This window comes from Atractosteus spatula, chromosome 8 (assembly GCF_055471065.1).
Source record: "Atractosteus spatula isolate fAtrSpa1 chromosome 8, fAtrSpa1.hap1, whole genome shotgun sequence".
Taxonomy (NCBI): Eukaryota; Metazoa; Chordata; class Actinopteri; order Semionotiformes; family Lepisosteidae; genus Atractosteus; species Atractosteus spatula.
Genome location: NC_142713.1, coordinates 10,227,740 through 10,250,772, shown reverse-complemented (window position 1 = coordinate 10,250,772; position 23,033 = coordinate 10,227,740). Strand labels below are relative to the sequence as shown.

The window sequence follows — 23,033 nt, the reverse complement described above, 5'->3', positions numbered from 1 at the left end:
GTTTTAGAACAATATCTCCATTTAAAACCTGGGTAGAGTCAGCATATATTTGTAAATTTTGCCTTTGTAATCCTGCTGTATCAGTGGATGGATGGAGCCCCAAATGTTGAGAAATGTTTTTAGAACCTCGTCTATACAGATAAGCATCAACTAATTTTATTCTGAGGTCCTCTGAAAGCTCTTCTGATTGTGGCATGATGTGCACTAACCTATATGGTGAACAACAAACTCTCAACGCGTCTGATTATTATACAGGACAGGGCTACCCAAAGAAAAGATCTGTGTTTAATCAGACCTTTATGATGATAAGAAATTCTAATTTCCATAATTATACTGGAGGATGACAAACTTTTTCTTGATACTGTTCAGCCCTAAGGAAATGCAAGCTGGCTTTCAAGATAAGTTAAGTAAACAAATATGGTTTGCCTTGTAAGAAAAAGGATAAGAAAACTTACTGCGGTAAGTACATCTATCTTTCCATTTTCTAACATCTTTACAGGGTCAATACAGAGAGGTGGAGGAGCCAGAGCCTATCCCGGGTGCAAGGCAGGGTACACCCTGGACAGGATGCCAGTCTATCACAGGGCACACACAGACACAAACACACATGCTCACATCTGGGCCAATTTTCCTAGAAGCCAATTAACCTACCAGTATGTCTTTGGACTGGGGAAGGAAACTAGAGCACCCAGCGAAAACTCACATGAACATGGGGAAAGCATCCAAACTCCACACAGATACTGTAGCACCCCAGGAACTAATCCCAGGGCCCCAGCACTCTGAGGAAGCAATGATAACCACTGTGCCAACTTGCCACCCAGGCTATGAACCATTAAGAGAGAATAATACAGGTATGCTAGTTTAATATTTGCAAAAACAATTGATAATTTCTAATTTAGCGTTCTATGCAAACCTGCAGTTAGCCATTCAAGTTAAGATGTAAAGAACCTGGACAAGGATGACTGTATTTTGGAGTTCTTGGGAATCTGTATGACTAGCTAAAACCCTCAACTTGCATGTGCTTTGAGAAAGGGCATTATATTTGGAAGAATTTGGATCTTTCAGGTCAAGGACACACCATTTAAGAAAATGCTTTCTGAAAAAAAATATTTTAAATGGGTATAAGGCACTCTAAAATAGAAAGGCTTATATATTATAAAGTCAGTGCTCTGTCCACTGTAAATACTGTATTATTGTTTTTATTCTCTACCTCCTAACAGTGCTGATATATCATGTATCTGAACCCCAGTACAGCACATTAACAATCTTATCTAGGTGATGAAAGCTTGTCAGTGTTCCCAGCATGGGGTCTCACTTAATTTGGACAACTCATTGGCCATTAAAGATATGCTCTTACAGAGCAAGGATACCTCAGCATGAGATGAAACCTAGGGCACCATGAACAACATTAGGAACAAAGCCTTCTTCCTTCTGGTTTCACAGCCTGTCCTTGATTAGTGCTTTTTCAGAGCTACAGGCAACACTTTGACAGACTGTAATGTAATGAACTGTAAATATTTTAAATCCTTGTGGACATGCCCCAACCTCATCAAGGGTTTCCTGCTGTTAGTCAAGACCCAAGGCTTGTTAAATGTGCAGCTCCTGCCTGCACCATTATGTTCTGTGAATTTAAAATAGCTGAGACAATTAAGTCAATTGTGCCTTTAATATTTACGAAAGCTCCGCATTGCAAAATACTGTACATAGCATACTCTCCAGCATTCCACTTTGCCCCTTCTTTATAATATACAGATACTGGCTACGATTGAACCAAGAGAAGGGAGGATGTGACATCTACTGTATACAGTATATACACATACACGAGTGGCAGTATATACAAGAAGCTTTAAACTTTCATTAATAAGGCACACGTCATGTGAGTCAAAAATCTACTTTCCTGTGTACAGTACATTTTAAAAGCTTGCAGCTTTTTAATGATTTACTTATATTTGTATGAATCTTTTGATGAAATTATGAGAGCTTTATTTATATCGCGTGTATATTAATTATCTGGCACCATTTCAAAAACCAGAAGAGCAGACCCATCTAAATTGTTATGTTTCTGCTTAACATACATAAAGTTAAAGTTAGCAGCCATGGACAACTGTTTTACTCTTATTATTATCAGGGAGGCATGACTAACTTTGACCAGTGACCAAGGTGTAACAGCTGTCAACTGCAACTGATGCTCAATTTGTATACATGATGAATAGAGGTTTCTGCTATTAGCTTAGTGCTAATTCATATTCACATTATTATAATTCATTATGAGAATTAATCAAAATAATCACTCTTCAAAAACACAATATTCCTGAAAGATGTTCCTTGTAAGACATATACAGCATATGTATGTACAGTAGTTGCAATTAGGAAGTATCCGCAGCCTTATATTAACCCCTACGTTCACACAACTAAATATTCATTATGGATTTCAGCTGAAATACTTGAAACTCTGACAATACATGTAACATTTGCAAACAAAATTGCTGACATTCTTTATTTGGAACAATAAACGTAGTTTTGAATTTCTTCTACATTTACTGGCAAGTAGCAGTAAACATTCCTGATGGAAGAAATTAGTTCTAACATATAAAAATAAGGCAAACTGAGGTAAGGCAATTCATGCTTAAAGGCTTTGGAAAGTGAAGGAATGGACCTACAGTCTACAAGACAGCAAAAGGAGGTACGCTCACCAAGAACTCGAGATACTCAAGAGACAACACCATTCTCTTTTGCCAATACACTAACCAGGCACAGTCGTGTTGTGTTATTGTCCGCTTTTATAAAAACCTTAAACTCGCCCAACAGCATGTGAATTTGTTGAGGTGAGAAAGGGTTTAGCGTTCAACAGAGCTTGAGATGGCCTGTGAGTCACCATTATGCAGCAGAGTAGTATCAATACCAGCTGCATCTGTAAGCCCCATTTAGCTCGTGTACAGTCTATGTTCACACCTTCTACTACACTGGCTGAGAAAGCAAAGCTGGGTATTGCAGAGTCCCTGAGAAAGGACCAGTGAAAAACGAGATCAAATTGCAACGGATCTTATTCTGTTAACCTTGAGTTAGCAAAGGAACAAAAGAGAAGACCAAAATGAGAAGTGACAAACAGCAAAAAGGGAAGCAAGAAGCATCCAAATGAGCAGTGCAACCCCTCCATGACTGTTTTGTGACCTGTGGGTGAGAGCTTCACAGCAAGAGTCACACAGATACTGAAGTGAAAGATAAATAATATTTTGGAAACACAATTTGGAGACAAAGGTCCCCGTTGCTTTCCGTTCACAAAACCCACCACGCAAGGGTGACAGTAGTAAGGCAAAAATCAGCTGTTGAGGGTGAAGAATAATCACACTGGGAAAAGGGTCTTTAGAAAAAAATGCAAGTTTTTAGGGGTACAAAGTAAAAAAACAAAACCTTGTAAAAGAAGTCTTTTAACGACAACAAAAGAAACCAAGATAAAACCATGCAACCGTATGCCTTTACTCATTTCCAAGAAACTATCAGCATCTGTTTTGAATTCCTTCCCAATTCTATTTACTATACTTTTAGTTCTCAGTTTAGTAATGAGCTAGAAACAATCCACTGTGCTTAGTTGTTAAACATAGGATAAAAAAGCAGAAGTTATCATTTATATATACACCTTTGTATTTCTGAAAAAATGCAGAGAAATGAAGGAACACCAATATAACAGAATTTAAGGGAGAGACATTACTTTAGTGTCTTAACTTTTGAAGGAGGACCCTGAGGCTTTCTTTAGATAAGATATGTATCTTTCTAGTTTTCCACTGACATAACATTAATCTATTCAGCCATCTACATTAATCTCTTTGAATAGGGTCTATTCTGGGAGCTGGAGCCTCGTCAAGCAACGGATGCAAGGCAGGGTACAGCCTGGACAGGATACCAGTCCATCGCAGAGCGCACAGAGATGCAAACATGCACACACTCACACCAGGGCCAGTTTTTCCAGAAGCCAATTAACCTACCAGCACGTCTTTCGACTGTAGGAGTCCAAACCACATGGAGGAAACCCACGTGAACATGGGGAGAACATTACAAACTCTACACAGATAACACCCAGTGCTCCAGTGCAGCAGTGTTAATTACCTATAACAATAATAATAATCTTTATTTAAGATAGCACCTTTCATGACATTACACCTGAAGGTATTTTACAGTACAACAGAAACATGTACAGACAAATTAATACAGTACATTAAATTAAACAGAATTAAAACCAAGTGTATACAAGTAAGTTTTATGACAGGATTTGAAAGAGACCTTCAAATTTCTCAACTTTGGGAGACAATTTCACCACCTTAGAGCAACAGAAGAGAAAACATGGTATGAGCCCCATGGAACTGAAAGAAGGCAGAAAAAAGAGTGGAAATAATGTTTAAGGGCATTGAATGGTACTGCTAGAGGGGTAAAAGCTCACTGATCTAGTCAGGTGCCAAACCATTAAAACATCAAGGGGCTAAAACTCACAAAAGCGAGTTGTATTTTGAGTTTTATTCTGAAATCCTCAGAAAGCTAGCGCAATGAGGCTATAACAGATGACACATGCTCGTGCATGTTAGTATAAGCTAAGATCCAAGCAACCAACTTGTTAAGGATACAGTATGTTTCGAGGATTCACCAGCAAACACAGCCTGCTAATGAATGCTTTTGCCATTTCCAAATTAGATTTGTATGTAAACTCACACAAGCAATTTTTACTTTCACAACATTACCGCCAAGAGCTTTACACACGAGACACTAATAATTTATGAAATACGTACAGTATGTTCATTACTTCTGTTAATAACTGAAATTATTAACATCACTTAACGTATTATTTATTAACAAATAAAGTAAACCTATTTTCAAAGCCATCCAAAGACAGAGCCATATTCATAAACCACTAACTATCACATTAAGATCACACCTACTCTGCTATAAAGAAAGCAGGTTCTTATCTGTTTACCATATAGTTTTGGTTGACAGTCTGACATCTAATTTTCAGAATATCCAAAAATGTTTGTCTCGGTTTTTCCCTGTCTCTTGCAATGTAATTTAAGGGACATTCAAGTACAACACCACCCTCTGAACTAAACTATAAACATAAAATAATCAAAATATTATAAATGAAGCCACGGGCTAAGAAGATGATCGCATTAAACACATCAGTTCTGTCACTTTAAACAAAACTTTTTTTTTAATACATAAAGTAAAACTAAGACCTTGGGAATATTATATTATTACATTAAACTTGTTTCCAGTGATTAGAAGATCAAGACTTCAAAATTAACTTTGCAAATCTGTACACAATACATGCAGTATTTTTCTCTCTATGTGAAGCAAGTTTGAAAAACAGGAAGAAGATAGCCTAAGCTAGATCTATGCATCTTAAATCACGTTCACACTGAATTTCCCTTTTAATTATTGAAAAAGGAGAATGACATATCTACTTGTACCTTTACAAGCAGGTCCAGAATCCATACGGTACCTTCCATGTAAGTGGTTATCCATTGCATATGGCAATTCCAAATGTAAAAGAAGAGTCTGTTTAATTTGCTTGCTAAGTACTTCCTCACAGGTTGCTGTTGTGCTTCAGATGACTTGCATGACAGATCAGTTCCTAACACTGCTCTGTGGCGTAACAGGGCAAGTACTGTCAATGGTTAATATGTAACTGCTCTTGCATGTTGTGGCTATGTCAATAGCAATGATAACTCAGTTTTGTCTTGCTGGCCAAGACAAATTAAGAAATGCAAGAACTTCAGTAGCTGTTTCTCTCCCAGTATGTTGAGTGAGTCTTAATTGAACTGACGTGCTCTCGTGCCCCTTGTCTTGTAGAACTTAACCAGGACATTAAAAAAAAACTCTCCCACTGTGCTTTGAAAATGTAAAGGTTTATGTCAGACATTAACAGGACACTTTCTTCTCTTTTCAACTTTCAGCATTCTATAGACAGGCTGTTACCCTCTCTAGAATATTTTATCTGTACACCTGAATGTCAATTTTACTAATTACTATAAATCACATTTATAGGCTTTTACTGCAAGTTGTTGATAACAACAGGAAAGCCAATGCACTGTTTTGGCTGAGGCATTCCTATCATTTCCCTGCTAGTTTGGGGAAAAGCTGTTCAGCCTGTTTAACTGGTTATTTTTCAGACTGAGGCAACAGGGCAACAAATGGCAACAAACATTCCAGTGTGCAGTTTTGTTAGAATTACCTTTACTGGATTGGAAGATACAGTAATAGTGTAAAAGTATTGTAACGCTTACGGCCGTCAGTGGTGTGTAAGAGCCGGCTTACCAGTGCGGTGACGTCACCGCCCTTCCCTGTAATAGCAGGACTACAGCCACTGGGCTGTGGAGAGATCTCTCTTCAGTTCAATAAGCTGGGTCCCTGTTGAGTGACGCGGGAGTCCTGGGTTCGAGCCCCCGATGGTGCGGGGCCGACCTGATGCGGCAAGAGCGCCCACCTGAACCCCGTTGCGTTACATTGGTGTCAGAGTGGGATGGGATAGCCCTTTGCCAAGAACGGCGAGTTAAACAGGGGAGAGTGTAACGCTTACAGCCGTCAGTGGTGTGTAAGAGCCGGCTTACCAGAGTGGTGACGTCACCGCCCTTCTCTGTAATAGCAGGACTACAGCCACTGGGCTGTGGAGAGATCTCTCTTTAGCTCAATAAGCTGGGTCCCTGTTGAGTGACGCGGGAGTCCTGGGTTCGAGCCGACCTGATGCAGCAAGGGCGCCCACCTGAACCCCGTTGCATTACAGTATTAAGTAAACAAAAAAATAGGAAAGGGCATTCTATATATTTAAGCTGTTTGCAAAATTGGCTTATCCCAGATGAATCGCTCTGTTCATATGTTTAACGTAATCACCTAATTAAAAATCACAAATTATGCTGGCACTCCATTGCAGGTTCTTTTAAAGAAGACCGTCTTTTTATTATTATATTATAGTCACCTGACTACATTATATCTTGTGAAGACTCATCTGCATTCTTCTTTTCCTCTTAATTTAGCATACACAGAATTCAATTTATAGTAAAACAGGTAGCCTTCTTTCAAACTAGAGCATCTATCCTGCCCTGTATCAGTGTTTCGGGAACAATGAAGCTCAGTCAAAACTGCTGTCAGTAAACGTAGCCGTTGACAGCAGGCATTCAAGGAGAGAGGGCTAGAAGAAACATCTTCACTCAGTAGTGATGATCTGTTCTTGGATACAACAGCTGTGGAGCCTTTCCAGCACAGCTGATGGAGCAAATGTTTTACAGCAAAGCTTGAGATACTCACAAAGAAACTGTTTGCCTGCTACTAGTATGAAAACAACTATAAAGCACATTGATTCTGGTGCAGCACTGACAAGCTAAACCTGCTTATTATATCATAGAATCCCACATGAAAAATGATTCAATAAACATAAAGAGGGTCTTCTCAGTATAAGACATGATGAGGCCTTATATTTGTTTAACTGGGAATGAAAACTGGTCAACAATGCCAATTTAATTGTGAGCATAATGCAGAAGCACTTCTGTTCTGATTGTCCCTGTAGAATATACTGTGATAGTGCACTCAGGGATTCTGAAAAGTGCTCTTCTTTATCAAGGTTTGATCTTTTCAAATTCAATGAAATTCAAAATACTTTACTCTTCCCCAAGGGAGGGGGGATTTTTGTAAATACACCATACAGAAATGTGGAAATAAAAAGCACCCATTGCTGCCTGAGAAACACCTTATTTATTAATAATAATTTATTATTTTCAGCTTCTATGATTTCTGGTGTTTTCTTCTGGTATCAGGTGAAAAACATTTGAAAATCATCTCATAACTCATCTCATAACATAAACATAACATATCTCATCATCTCATAACATAAACACAAGTTTTTTTAGCCCCAGGAATTGAAGGAATTCTGATTCAAGGAAAGATTTAATTTCTTGTAGTATTTTATGAGGGCAAAGAATATCATCAAGTTAGAATGTTCAATAGGAAGGAGGCTGAGATTAATTGCCAAAATAAGACTTTAGAGAAACGTTCTGTAATTCTGTAGTAGTAATCACTTAAAATGCTAAAGTGTTAATTCTAAGGAATCAAAATGGCATGGTACTCTTACACATGATCCACCATTAAAACCCAAACATAAAACTTACAAGAGTGTACAAGAATAATGTCCCAAAGCAGAATTTACTCCTAAACGTCTTAGTAATTACAGATGTATGAAGACACAGAGATAACTCAAATGTGTAAACCAAAACTGATTTAAGTTTTTTCCAGGTGTCCTTTAACTCTCTTCCTGCCTACAAAAATTTACAGTCGTTAAAATGTTACTGCACTAAAATAATAACGTAATCAAAAGTCTTTGGCGCATCTCATTGTGACTCCTTGTTTAGATTCATTTCATTTATTCATTTCAGCTGACACAGAACGAAACCAGACTTAACATGACTGGACAATAAGACCTGAACCCATCACAAACAGGGCTTTCACGACCAAACCCTGATTAGCAAAGCTGGAAATGATTCTGTTGTTTCTGTTCTTAATTTCCTTTCACAAGGAGCTGTTTCCACAACAGCTGTTCAGTGTGGACAGACGTTAACAAAGAAGTACAGTCTAAGTGATTTCTACAAATAGCTGGTTACAAACATAAATGAAGAAATTAAATTATAAGTAGGAAGAAGAGTCTGCTGTGTCTGTCCATTTCCTAAATATTACAGACGTCCTGATTTGTAATTCTGTAATTAGAAGGATTCAATATGTATTTGATACAATTTGATACAAGTGTCAAACTTTAATTCTGTCATAATACACAGAACCGAACAGTAGAATCACTCTAAACAGTACATAACAGTTAATACGGTATGTGTACATGATGAATCCCAGATATGTTTGTATTGAATATCACAGTATGTCACACATAGAAAACATTTCTAACAGCACATGCCACACAGAACACCCACTGCTGATTTTTATGGAATCTAAAACTTGAATCTAAGATATATGTCTTTATTAGTAAATAAGGAAAATAAAATATTCTAAATTGTTAAATTGAGCACTATCTTAACAATTCATTAAGATAAATGATTTCATATTAGCAATGGCGGTAACATATACTGTAAATGACTGAGTGTCTAACAGAAGAACACAAAGCCTTATCTTATTAAAATAATAATAATAATAATAAAAATAACAGTGTAATAAGCAAGTTTAAATTGTGGATTGTGGGAAATGTTTTCCTATTATACTGCCTTTTTTGTTTTCTGTTGTTCAATGATTTACAATAAAATTGGCTCATAAAAAAATGACAGACTACGATTGACCTGAATTAAAAAAAACATGAAAAACTAAAATAAAGAAAAAACATTATTAATAAATCATTATAATTTGATTGTTATCAGTAATGACTACTAAAATATTCAAAAGGATACCTTACTCTTTTCAAGGAACAAATTCATTTTTTTCTGGAAAACTAGACCAACGTTTAATGAACAATAAAATGCAAATTCAGGTCATCCCAAAAGCACAAAAGAAAAAAGACTGGAGATCCATCAACAGATCTAGATCAGTGTAGGCTTGTCTTACCTTAGGCCATTTTCAGGCTTTTTTTTGTGCTGGACTTCAAGGAGAAGTCAATCTTTCCATCTATTTAAGGCTTTTTTACCCTCAATGTTTGCTTTTTATTCGTCTACTGGATGTTCTCCATTTTGTTCATCTGATGTTTCTGTAGCATCTGTAGTTTCTGTGAATGTTTTTTGTGCGTTTTTGCATTAACCTAAACTCCTGGAGTCTCCTGTACTGATGTCATTGTTTTTTTTATTATTCCTTATTTGTCTATTCTTGTCTTTCTTCCTGTCAGAAGTACATTTCCCTCAGAAACAATTTTTTTGCCATTTACTAGGAATGTAGTAAAATCATGTCTGGGTCACTATTAATTCTCCTTTCGTCCAAGACTCCCTATTATTCCTTTTCTGTTCTTCTAATGAAAGCTTTGCTATTTAGATTACTATCCAAAACAGACCTTGTCTTTTAATCTAACTGTTCTAGCAAAAGTCTACCACACAGTAAAAAAAAAATGTTTCTCATATGAAGTGAATATATGGAAAATGTTTACTTATTTCCTTAATATGTTTTTTTTATGAAGTAGTGAGAGACTTTGCAAAGTATGAAAAAAAATTGTTCTGTGTTTATTTTCTTGACAACCTACCGTATATTAAAAAAGTAAAAACATGTCACTAACTTCAGTAAAAAATATTTCCAGTATTGTTATAATTACTAAGTTGTAATTAAGTAAGAAATAAACAAATATGATTATAGTAAGGACTGCAAGTATATATAATCTTAAATCTTGTTTTATATTTACATTAATTAATTTTATATTAAAATAGTCTTCAATCATGTTTTAATTTAATGTTTTAAACACAGAAGTTAGCTGATGTGGTATAGCTGTGAGGTTTCTGAAACAGTTGCTTAGCTGAAAGAAAAACAAAACATGTTTGTCTTGTGCTGTCCAAGAAAGGAAGTCTATTATGTTATATACTACATTGAATCTCTGTTTTAGAGATTTAAAAAAAAATTTGAATTAAAGTGATATATGAGATTTTAGGTTACTTTATTTTTCAGCTTGTTAACAACATCTAGTATAACTGACGGTAGACAAAAAGAAGTCTTATATTAATACTTAATATATGTGTTGTCTCTAAGCATGGTGTTGTCTGAGGTTGTGAAACCCCCAACATTTTTCTGACGTTGCCAAAATAAAAAAACCCCCGAAATATCCAACATAATGGTCAAGAGTCCAGAACTTTGATTCCTTGTAAGAATAATTCAAAGTTAAAGTTGAAACATTTGTTTAGGACATCTGTCCTAATTCTCAAAAAGAAGTGGCTCAATTAATGACTTTTCTTATAAGTTACACAACGACAGGGGACGTTTCAAAGTTTTTCTTCTCCCATTTTGTGAAAGAGATTTTAAAAGTTACACTGTTCAAAGTTAACAAAAGATATCATACAGGAAGTAAGGCAATGAAAAAAATTAACGCTTTTGTTATCTTCCTGTTTAGTGTCATTTTATTCTTGGACAGAAAGAGTTGAAAAGAAAGATGTGCGAGCCGCATTGGGGATCTCAGGTTGTAATGAAACTAATTCAACAAGTCTGTGTGGCTAGATTTAATCTGACTAAAGGTCAGGATCAAGCTTACCCCTGCCAAGGTCTTTGAAAAAGTTTATTTCACAGCAGTGGTAGTAGCACTGCTTCAGCTGCACTATGTTACTAAAGGACCACCAGGGACACGTGCATTTAAATGTCGGCCTGCACAAAATTATCATTCTTTTGTGCACCTAACATAACGACTCAGCTCACAACATAAGAACTTTGCTTGAGAATGGCATGCATCTGAAAGAGAGTCATTCAGCATGTCTTCAATAAGCTCCTTTATCCAAGTGCAGCTCCAACAATTAAAAGAATGTGGCAAATTACAGCTCTGAGCAAGGCTCTACAAGCCGAGCTTGTGCAGCAGATTGCTTGTGTCGGATTAGCATGAGGTCTATGAATTTCTCGAGTGGCCTGAAGAAAGACTGACATACAGTATCATTATGATCAAGCTCTCTCTTCTTACAATGGCATGGGACTGTGCTAGAAAAAAGCAAATAAGCTTCACCAAATACTGAGAATGCACAGTATCTCAGTACTACATGAATTGGGGTAGTCTGCTTAACCATGCACTGTTTTTTACTGTAAACAGCTTATGTGGTGAACCACTTCTTTAGTTATTGCGAACCAGCTAGCATGTATTTTTTGCTATCTGCTAAGAATTCTTATTGATTTGGCTGAACACTTCTCAGTTTTCCTTCCACTTCTGCATAGAACGTGACATACAGTGGGGTTCCCCAGGACTGCTGTAGCACTCGTTTTGTACTTCCAAGAGACCCATCAAATGCTTAACGAGGAAGTGAACTTTCTCAGGAGACAGAATTCTTAGAAGTAGCCATAAAACCTGTGCCATTTGTTATATCACACAGTAAAACTGTTAAAAACAATTCATAAAAATGTCTCAGTCGAACAATGATGTACAGCCATCTGGAAACTCTCTTTCGATGGCATTCCTGATTTTGCTTCTGAGGTCTCTCATCAAACCACTGCCCTAATCTGGCCTATTAAGCTTCTAAATTTTGACAAGGTACTGTACAATCCTACAGAGAAATAAGGTTTCCAGGAGAGTAACTGACCTGAACTGACAAAGGGTTATCAACCTGCATGTACTTTCAGCCACATTACTGTTTAGTTCAAACCTAGAGACCTTGCGACTACATTCAGATTATTAGAATCTCAAATGCAGCAAATTGTATTTTGGGGACAAAATGTAAAAACTATAAATTGCAACCAGTTATAAATGAGCAAATAATTATAGAACTAGTACACATAAACCTCCAGCTGAGTGCTGACTCGGCTTCATGCACTAGACTGATTACAGAGCCCTACTGCATAAGCTCCTAAATTATTTCGCAATATGAATAATACTGATCATATTGGCATTTTTTTTTAGAGAAAATTCATTTGGAATAGCGATGCAATGAGCTGCTGCTTTTTAAACAGCGAAAGCGAGTTACTCTCTGTTGTACAGTACATCAAAGAAAGCACTGCTTCCAGAAAGGCTAATATGTGCTTCTAGCACAGCTAGATCGACTTGAAAGAAACTCCGGGTTAGAAATTGTTTTTTAATCGGTTAGAATTAGCAAACATATCTTACTGTACTCCAGGAGCTAATAAATAAACAAAACAACATGTTTTATCCTGAATGAGTGTAGATACAGTGGCTAGTAAAGCCACATCCGCTACATTGAAGCCCATGTATCTACCAGCATCCCTTCACTGCTGATGAGGTGCTGATGAGCTAGATCACTCACGGTTAAATCTGCCCCTCACACACACACTGCCCTATAGAAACAAAGATGAAATTCGCTCGAACGACATCAGAGTGCAGGGCTACATGAAAGCTGACCTTTATTGCGGTTGTGCACTGCCAGCGCAGGATGAGACACAGCGCTGTTGAAAAACAAAGGCTTCCCTCACAGCCAGCATAGAGCACTCGGAGGACACAATAAGCTCTGAACGAGCCACGCTACAATAACGTAAACTCCATCTGGTCAAAACAATACCCAAAATATGTAAATGCTCAGACAATAATAAAAAACATAGCACAACAGCATGAAAAATAAGATGAAAAGCCAAGCGGTTACAAATGAACGGTACCAGAGCGGATTTTTACTCACTTCTGTTGCCACAGTCTGTGTGGACACTTCTTTCATTTTAAAGTAATGCAAGACAAAAACTTCCAATGCGTCTTCTAAGCAGTTTCTGCTTTCCTCGTTTAACCAATACCACCAGATTGTGACACTTCCTCCGTTGTCACCGAGAGAGTAGCTCTCTCTGGAAGGAGGCTTACAGTATATTAACAGCGAGCCTTGATCGAATAGATCTTCAACAAGAGCCTTATCTGTGGGGGTTTCAGAGATGTACAAGCCTTCAGCACAGCGCTCGCTATGTTACACTGACCACTGCTAAACAAGCAGCAGCTTTTCCAAACCTGTCCAGTCTCAGTCACTGCAGAAGCCCTCGCTTCTCAAAAAAAGCGCACCCCTGCTGCTGTGAATCCAGCACATCAGAGCAAAAAAGAAAAAACACACATCTTGCTTTGCAGCATGTTTAATGCAAGGAGTTCATTTCTTCAGTTATATGTTTAAATAGATCATTTACATTAACACATCATTTCATTTCACATACTCTAGTGAGGATGTGGTCTAAGTGACAATGATATCAACATGTATATACTGTTGTTCTGTCTATTTAAAGAAAGAAATGTAGGCAGCTTTGAAACAGCGATGGAGCAGCAGCAGCAGCACTGACCTCATGCAAGCACCGGCACGACCGTTCATTGTGACATCTGTGTTTGCTTCCTCAGTCAGAATCTCCATCAGCACACAATTCCAGCGCCGACAACTTAGCACAGCGCGCGCTGCCCCCTCCTTCCTTCCAGACACCTTCAGCAAGGATCATCACATTCCGACAGTGAGGAACATATGGCCGCTTCTGAGGAAAGCGCATCCACTCCAGCCACTGGCAGATCTCTCGCACTGCCTCTCTCCTCCTTCTGCTTTCTGCCTGGACGGCAAGCCTGGGAAACAATCACAGCTATTGTGCTTGCTTCTCAGCGGCGCAAGTTCTTACAAGGGAGAGACTCGCGGCCTCCTGCTGCCACTGGGCATGCCCGGCAGGTGCTGACCCCATTTAAAGAAGAGGCGCTGACTGAGCTCAGAACTCACAGAACTGGGAAGAAAGGCACGTCTGCGGAGGAGGGGATGGGGGTGGAGGTCAGTTTCTCCAGTGTTTTGAGGCATGTGACAAGACCACAAGACCGAAAAAAAGAAACTCCAGGCCAGTTGCTGAACGCAAACAAAACTAAAGTTAAAAGGTAGAATGTAGGCAGGAAATGACAAGCCTGAAGCACAGACGTATGACTTCAAACTCCACAAGAAGATGGCATTCTTAAATCTTCCTGTTCTAAAAAGTCAGCTCTCTTCTAGCCTTATTGCTTATTCAAATATTTTCATGTTTATTCAGTATACTCGTAGCAAAAACATCTACTGTACATATTAAGTAAACATTAATGATATTTTAAACATTAATGTATTTATAGAGCTATATTATTCATACAGCTCTTATAGATAATAAACAGTTGTAGCTGTAGGTAAAATAGTAGTGAAAGAAGCAGTACAATGCAAGAGTATTATTACAGCATAGTGGAATTGTAACTACTAAAGTATTTTCCCCTTCAGCAGTCAGTTTAAGGGCATTACTTATTATTTTCATTAAAAACAGTAATGAAATGACTGAACTGAAAATTCAGGAGGCAGTAAACAAACAACGAACACGAATCAATCAGAGCACCCGGGAACAGAAAAAAAAACTACAGTACGTGTGCAGAGATAAGAAATAACAACAGCTCAAAAGCTAGGAAATGCCAGAAAGGCAAATGGCTGGAAAATTAGCTTAGAATAAACTACCATTACAAAGTGTGATTCATTACATGAAGTTTTAATGCGTTACAAAAAAATCCCAATTATGTTAGGAAATGAACTTAATGTTTATTAATTTGACCCTTTCTCAAAGGTTTACAGAACGTCACCCAGTGTATGAATGTGAGGGTTTTCACTGGGTGGAAGAAGACAGATACTCCTAATCTGAGGAAGGAAGAGCAGCGGGCCTGGTTTCCCTGATGCAGAGAAACACTCAGTAAGATGATGCCTCCTGTAGTGTCTCTGACTCCAATAATGATAACGAAGACTCACATGATGTCCTTATATCTATCAGCTCTTACTAGCAACCAAAGAAGGTAGATTAGAAAATATTACAATATTAAATAGGAGTTAAACAGCTGCAAATAATGTAAAACACTTGGTAATTTAGTACGTGCTGCAGTAAATATAAATAGTAATAGCTAGTCAAGCAATTCATTTAAGAAAGTAAATAACATATTTTCCAGCATTTAAATCAATTTAATTGGTCAGTTGGATGAATTCAGGCACCACAACAAACTGGGATCCTCTTTAACGTGACTGTATTAATAATAAAAGTCAAATGTTGTAACTGTGCTGTTTAGCAACATGTGATGAACACTATCAGTCAGAGTGTTATTTTCACTTCCTTCTGTGGATTTTGTCCTCCTTTCCTGTGTGTGTTTTTTTTTTGGTTATGTAATTAGTTTTGCAGAACCTACAGTATGGGCAGCCTGTCATGGTGTCGTTAATGGCTTCATCTTGCCCTCCATGGACAGCCCACAGCTCCCTTTGTAACTCCACCACGCAACACACGAGCTCACTTGAGTGCACTTCCGCAGTATCATTCCGATCTGGGTTTCATGTTGTCTAATTTAACTTGTCAGCTAATGGCCCTTCATCCCCACAGATTGGCCGCCTGAGGAAATGGAGAGATCCGCTCAGACCCCCTATTGTTCAGGGCCACAGCTGGGTGCTTTATGTGGTTCTGACCTACTGGCTTTCTGAGTGACAACTAATGGCTGGAGGAGGGCTTAAACAATTGCCAGTGGCTACACAGGCCATTTGACTGGGCAATAATGCCGCTAAAAAGCTATGATTAACAGTGGAGAAACTGCTTAGATAATTGTAACTTGGCATCTGGAGCTCCTGTTGGTTCTGCTTACTTCAATTAAGCCTTGATTGTACTGGAAGCTGGGAAATATCAATGTCTTGCCATTACACACTGCATTTAGTCATGCTTTGTGCTGTACGGGAATGTATATGTGCTATAAGTCTGAATACTTGAAATTCACGTCCATAGGATAACCTCAAAACCTTGAAAATCTCTCCAGGAAATATTAATAAAATAATCAGCCTCAACCAACAGGACTTTAATCTTCACTGCTTTTCTAACACTAATGGGCCTTGCTCCAGATACCCTTAATCTTACTTCTGTAAGAAGATTAAATAACCTTGCATTTCAAGATTAAAGAACGCCAAAGTGACCTATTATGCTTCAAATGGTATGTCTAATAAAAATGTTCTGACCTACAACAAATTTTCTGTGAGCAGAGTACATTTTCTTACAATTTGTTAATAATGCTATGGGTGTTTTTTTTATAAGGAACCAACAGGGTCTCAAACAAATTCCCTTGAGAGAGAGTCTTGCTCATTACCACAAAGTCATTATTTTTTCTGTCTATGTGCTCTATTTAAAAAGTTCAAAAGGTCAGGATATTTAGATGAGCCCCCGCTCTTTAAAATACATCTGGTATTGCTAAGTAATAGATTACTGACTGGAATTTATATGAATCTGTTGCAAAGACACAATCCTACAAATCTAGTGGACTTTTTTCAAAAGCACAACAAAGACTAAACATGTGCAGCCACTCTCCATGTACTTGTTTCACTAAAATGTTGACTTTTTAGTGTTTTCTGCTCATCATGCTTCACTGTTGTTCAGCTAAATTACTTACTGCTAAATTACTGGTTTGAAATTGAGGTACTACTCAAATGAAAAAGTCATAATTACACATTTCAATGTAAAGACATTTACAGCAAATACAGTAGGAACAAGTATTAAACAAAAACATATCTATATTATATAGAGTGAATACTCACAAAGTCGACCAATATAAAAGTCTAAACAATCAACACAGCTTCAGTTTTTATAACAGTTTTAAACCTATAACAACTGTATTTATTATTTTTCTAATTAGAATTCTAATTCAGTATTTTTCAGTATTCAGAAATTCAGCACAAAGTATTTCAAATAAGCATTATAATAATATAATCAAATAAGAACTATAAATACAATAAGGTATACTTGTTTTCACCATGTGGTTACAAAGCAAGAACCTAGAAGTAAATTAATCAAAAATGTAAACCCACACACCAGTCCAACAATGCAGACCTAGTACAAGATTCCAGCTTTTAAATCTGCATTGGTTCCCTGCTTTCTGCCTCAGAGAAATGTAGTCTTTAAAAGTGCAGCCAATCACCTATAATTAAAGCAGAGCGGCACTGATTCCTGAGAAATGGTCACACATTATTTATCTGAAGGCAGCAGAGTTTTGCAATACTGTTTGCTTTACTGCTCAGGAATCAGGAAGAACATATTCAGACTTTAAATAATACACGTCAATATTAGTCCTGTATAAGTATTTAAAGGAATCCTGCTGAAAAAGATCTTATTTTTGTCACAAACTAAAGTACACACAGAAACAAGAATGAAGTTAATTTAAAATTTTAATAGTTAAATCAGTACTTTACTTTTCCACCAAAATAAGTAGGCCAAACTTGAGTGACCTCCAAAACACTTATCTATTGAAGTGTTCACTGTGTCTCAGAATCTGTTCAATGTAAATGCCAGTCTTCCTTGTAAAGTATCAGGGCATTCACAGCTTTCTTCGCCAGTTCTGAATGCTCTTAAATAAATCGTTGAACATTTTAATTGAAGCAAGCTGAAACGGGGTGTGGGAGTGGAATATGTTTATTCACATTGAAAACATTTTTCACATTATCATAATACTGGGATATGTAGCAAACTTTATTTTGAGACAGAATGTCAGACTTTTACACTGCAACAAAAGTTGTCCTGTATGTGTGCATGTTAAAAATAAACGAAGCAAAATATAATAATTTCTTAGTCCATAAAAAGTAGATTGCTGCTGTATAACTGACAAACCTTTATAACTACAACCCATATTCTCATTTATATTAAAGTCAATAGCATACAGTAAATTAATGTAGGATTTTTATTTTGAAACTCCTACCTGGCCATTTGAATTGAATTCTCAGTTTGGCAAACTGACTTCCTGATACATTTTCAAAGAACTACGAGCTTAGCTTAATTCTTAATAGTAGTTGTGCATTTTCATGACTACTGAACGAGTGAAAATAGATAACGACCAATCTCATTTCAAAGCTTCAGTCAGGTTTCTTGGCAAAAAACTTGCCAAGTCCATAAAAGTATGCCGACTTTTGCAATGGTAGTACACAGCACATACAGTTCTGTCTAGCTCCTTGAGGATATGTGATTTCTTGGAAACACAGGTACTGGCATAGGAAAAAAGAGGAGGTCGCCAAACCACAATACAGGAAATGGCTTTTAAATTCAATACTCTATTGCACAGATTAAAATCCTTTTGTTGACATGTACAACACGAAAATATAAAAAACAGCACCATAGATCCAAAAATCCTAAGAATATCCATCCATTTTCAAACTGTTTTCCCCAAAATTGAGGTCACAGGAAAGTACTCATCCCGGCAAGCAACAGGCACAAGGCAGGGTACACCCTGGGCCGGACACCAGTTCATTACAGGGCCGTCACAGACACACTCACACCAGGGCCAGTATGTGTTTGGACCATTGAAGGAAACCGGAGCACCTGTAGGAAACCAATGTGAACACGGAGAGAACATACAAACTCTACGCAGACAGCGCCCCTGGTCCAGAATTGAAACCAGCACCCCAGTGCTGCAAGGCAGCAATGCTCATCACTGTTCCACCACCCTCACATGCACATATATAAAATTATTTAGTTTTAAGCTATTTTTTGCAGAAACCTTCACTGTATATCCATGAGAATTTATTTCGAGTTTATTCTGAGCACTGCGAGTATAACTCACAAGGAATAGTTGCACCCATCGCACACGCTTGTAATTACATTGCAAATGATTGTTCTAATCAATGGTTCGCACCAAAGAATAAGATAGGGTAATGTACATACAATAAATAGGGTACTGTACATAGCATAAAAGTCTGATAAATCATGAATAGACCACATACAGCAAACTTTGAGTTCAGATTAAAACATTTATTAAGTAGCATAAGTAAGCACTTGCTTTTTCCTGTGTGGTCACCTGATTACATCTAGGGAAAAGAGTTCCATAAAAATGATCATAAACAGAAGTAGAGATGAATTTGCACCAATACTAAGTGTGTGTGAGGAGATTCTGGTACTGTACAAATCCAAATCCAATCATCTATGACCAAAAGTAGAAATACACTAATATACTGCAGAAAACCACTGCATTAAAACCGCTTACTGGTCCCAAAGATCCTGTTTGGACCCAGAGAACAATCTCTTAGCCAGAACTCCTCAGTGCTGTAGGAATCGAGTGTGGTCGAATACTGTTACTGTCACATGGCACGTACAGTAGCATATTAATGTTACGGTATTATCACTTTATTTAGCTGATGGCTGACAGAAATCTCTAGTCTGGGCTGTGAACCCAGGCACAGAAACCAGGATTAGCTCAGACTCAATTAGCTGCAGTAGCCTGAATAGGGAAATTACCTTTTTATAATCAAAAGGTAACAAATATGCAGAAGCCATTTTGCCCGTCTGTGTTAACAAAAAGAAAGGCATTTATATTATATCACCACATAACACAAAAACAGGAACTGAAAAATTAAAAAAAAACACGATTTCAAAGCTTGTTGTTTCCTTGTCTACATGTCTAGAGCATTTTTGAGAGCACATTAGCACTACTATTGTGATGGTTTGCAATAACATTTTTAGGAAATGCCTTCTTTTGCAAAATAGTTATGCAACGGAATAACTCCATCCACATCTCTATGAGGCTGATTCTTGAACATGTGGATCCTGGCAAAATATTTTCATGGAAAATGTCTGAATTTATCAGAACATATTAGAAAAATCAATAAAGGTGTAGGCTACAGGGTGCAATAAAGATGTAGCTTTGTCTTTTGAAACATAAACATAAACTTCTCAATTTCCTTTCAAATTCTTAATACATGTTTCAAGACCTCTCTACTGCCCAAGACAAAAAACATGGATTGCTCTTTCTGTTCTATTCCGAAGTGATCTCAGAACAGCAATACCCCTTTTGTCATGTGGATGCCAAAACTGAACAATTAAATTATGTCTTACCAAAGCATAACTGCCCCCATTTTAATTCTATACTTTTCACTATACAATGCCACACAGGCGTTCCCAGTCATTGCCCTGGGGGACTGGCATGTCTGTAGGCTTTCTTGATCTTTTAAAGCTCCACCCCCTAAAGAGAAGCTGTAAAACTGGTCCAATTAATTCAGTAACGAGTTAATTCTGTGGGTTATGAGCCCAGCTGGACATGGAAACATGTGGACACACTGGTCCTCCAGGAGCAGGATGGGGGTCCCGTCTGAACATCTTGCAGGGCTTTTTATTGGTCCTCCAGATTGCTTGCTAGTGTGTTAAAAAGAAAACCTCTGCCTTGAGAACCAACCTCCACAAATGTGATTTCAGCAGAGCAAATTCTTTCAGGAGAGCAAAACGGCAGAATATAAGTGAAACCCACCTGTCATTTAATCTTCACTCTGTCACAAAACACACCACCTGAAAATAATCTCTTTACTTCATCAGTAACTAAACTGTACTGTAAGTCCGGTACAAAATATACTGTTATTCTACTGTATTCACAACCCTCTTTATATTCCCACAGAAGTCCTTTTCAAAGGAGCAGCCATGTCCTGCTCACAATGTTTATCTTTATATGGTAGGAATCTTTTCCTTGTGTGTGGGTAGAGCCTTCATTTAAGAATCCAAGTGTTGAACAGCCCACAGAAAGAGAGCCACTGGAGATCCAGCTGAGTGAAACCCAGACTCCTCCAGGTTGGTGAATCGGGGCTCTCCTCCACCTGATGATCAGGCATTTGTGTTTCCTCACAGGAGCTCAAACACCCAATGCCAGACCACAGGAGGATTTGGTGGCACTTCTCGTTGCCTGGTAGCCTGTAGTCAATGGGAGTGGTAGAGATGGACATCCACCAGAAGGACGATCTTTCCTACAATATCTTGAGATCTGCTCGCTCCTGTCTTGATGGACATCTGACTGGATGAAAGCCTGAGCCTCACTCATGAAAGGATTGTGGCTCTTGACACATTATGCTTCCTCCAGCTGGAAGATCCCATCATTGAAGGATCTCATCACAGGAGTAATATGGATTGGTAGCAACTGTGAGTGCTGCCTGGATGGTGGTGGGGAGGAAAGCAAGACAAAATGGGCAGATCATGGGTTGGTGTTGGGCTACAATCACATATCATGCTTAGAACAGCATTTATCCAACATCGTTTTATTTGTACGACTGACTGTGCTCAGCTGGCAGCTGGAACAGAAGTGCACAGAGTTGACTGACGAGTTGTCAGAAGTATGCTGCCGAATTATGGCTTCTCTGCAAAACAGAAATAACCGTTTTCTACATTTGAAGCCGTAACACCAATGTCACGATGGAAAGTAAAAATTCTATCCAGCTTGAACCCCAGGTAGATTGGTGCGCTGGAGAAAGTGGGTGAAAGGTGGTTCCAATGATTCCAATGAGTCTGACAGTGGTGTCTGTTTGCTTCCCCATAGTTCAAGTGCAAAACTGAGGAAGGAGGTTATCTGAATGTTGAGACAGAGCAGCTACTGGAGGAAAGAGGTGTGCATAGTCCTGATGTCCTTTTCAAGAGACTTCAGTATATCTTCAGAGACTTTGCTGGTGTAAACTACTCTCATCAGGGTTAGCTACTGCTGACAGCAGAAACGTCCTAAAATACCCTTGCCTTTTATAAAAAAAGAAAATACTTCCTCCTTCCTCTACAGAATTAAGTGGTAAGAAAACTGTTTTACAATTAGCATAAGTAATGCTTAATTCAATCAATTCACCACACCACAAGCACTACATTCAGATAGTTTGAACTTTCCACTTTTTTCTAAAGGTTTTAAGTAAAATACCTAAGAAAGACTGTTTCGTTTGTTTAATTTCAAATCTTTGCCTTAAACACACCAACCAGTAAAGCACAAATCCAGTGTCCAAGTTGTAGAATGCAACAGATAATTGAGGCCTCAGGTTGAAATCAATTTCTTTCCGGTGTTACTCTCTTTGTCTCTTACTCCAGGAGCTAAATATCTTTATTTGCTGTGTTGACAACTCATTTCCATAGCAACACTGGTTTCACAACCTTACACTGTCAGTTTTACTGACCTCTGATACATACATACATCTGAACCGTTTCTAACTTTAGTAATGCTGGCATGTTTATTTGGAAAGGTCAAACACTTAATTTTCTAAGAGGAAATTTGTATAAATGTCATAAATACGTATTATACACATGTTATTTCCACAGTTAAAAGAAATAGCTGGGGGTCAGTTCAAATAATAAACATAAAAAGCTTTGCCATTTAAGAGACATTTAAAAGACTTGAATGGAACAAGTTAGTGTCTTACATTTTCAGAACTGATGTAATAAAATTACAATTGCAAAAAGTGTAATTTTCAGTTCTCTTTTGATCTGATACCATTGGGATTCTTTCCACAATGAAGAGAAGATATTCCTTGGTTCAAATATTAAGAAAGCCTAGACAGAAGTGTGGAATTTCTTTAAAGGGCTTATTTGAAAAATAATACCTTGGCTTATCATACATTTACAACTGATAACTTTCAGATCACAAATTCTACAACACAGCAGTATTAATTCTTGAATGTTCTATTCAGGATTATCTGTACAAAACAAGTTCA

General features: G+C 37.7%; 1 protein-coding gene across 5 annotated transcripts in view; it reads right to left on the bottom strand.

Moving 5' to 3' along the window:
* fgd4a (FYVE, RhoGEF and PH domain containing 4a) overlaps nt 1-23,033 on the bottom strand; it is a 128,874-nt gene that overhangs the window by 61,511 nt on the left and 44,330 nt on the right. The window contains exon 1 of one of the 5 annotated variants that reach the window (XM_088924048.1): nt 13,260-13,283. The exons of 3 other annotated variants lie outside the window; for them this stretch is intronic. Coding sequence is in view for 1 of the 2 variants with exons in the window: in XM_088924044.1 (XP_088780170.1) it covers nt 5,454-5,508 (55 nt within the window). In the remaining variant the exon portion in view is untranslated. Of the gene's footprint in view, nt 1-5,453; nt 5,516-13,259; nt 13,284-23,033 lie in introns of those variants that run through there. One more of the 5 variants, XM_088924044.1, reaches the window with a different exon arrangement.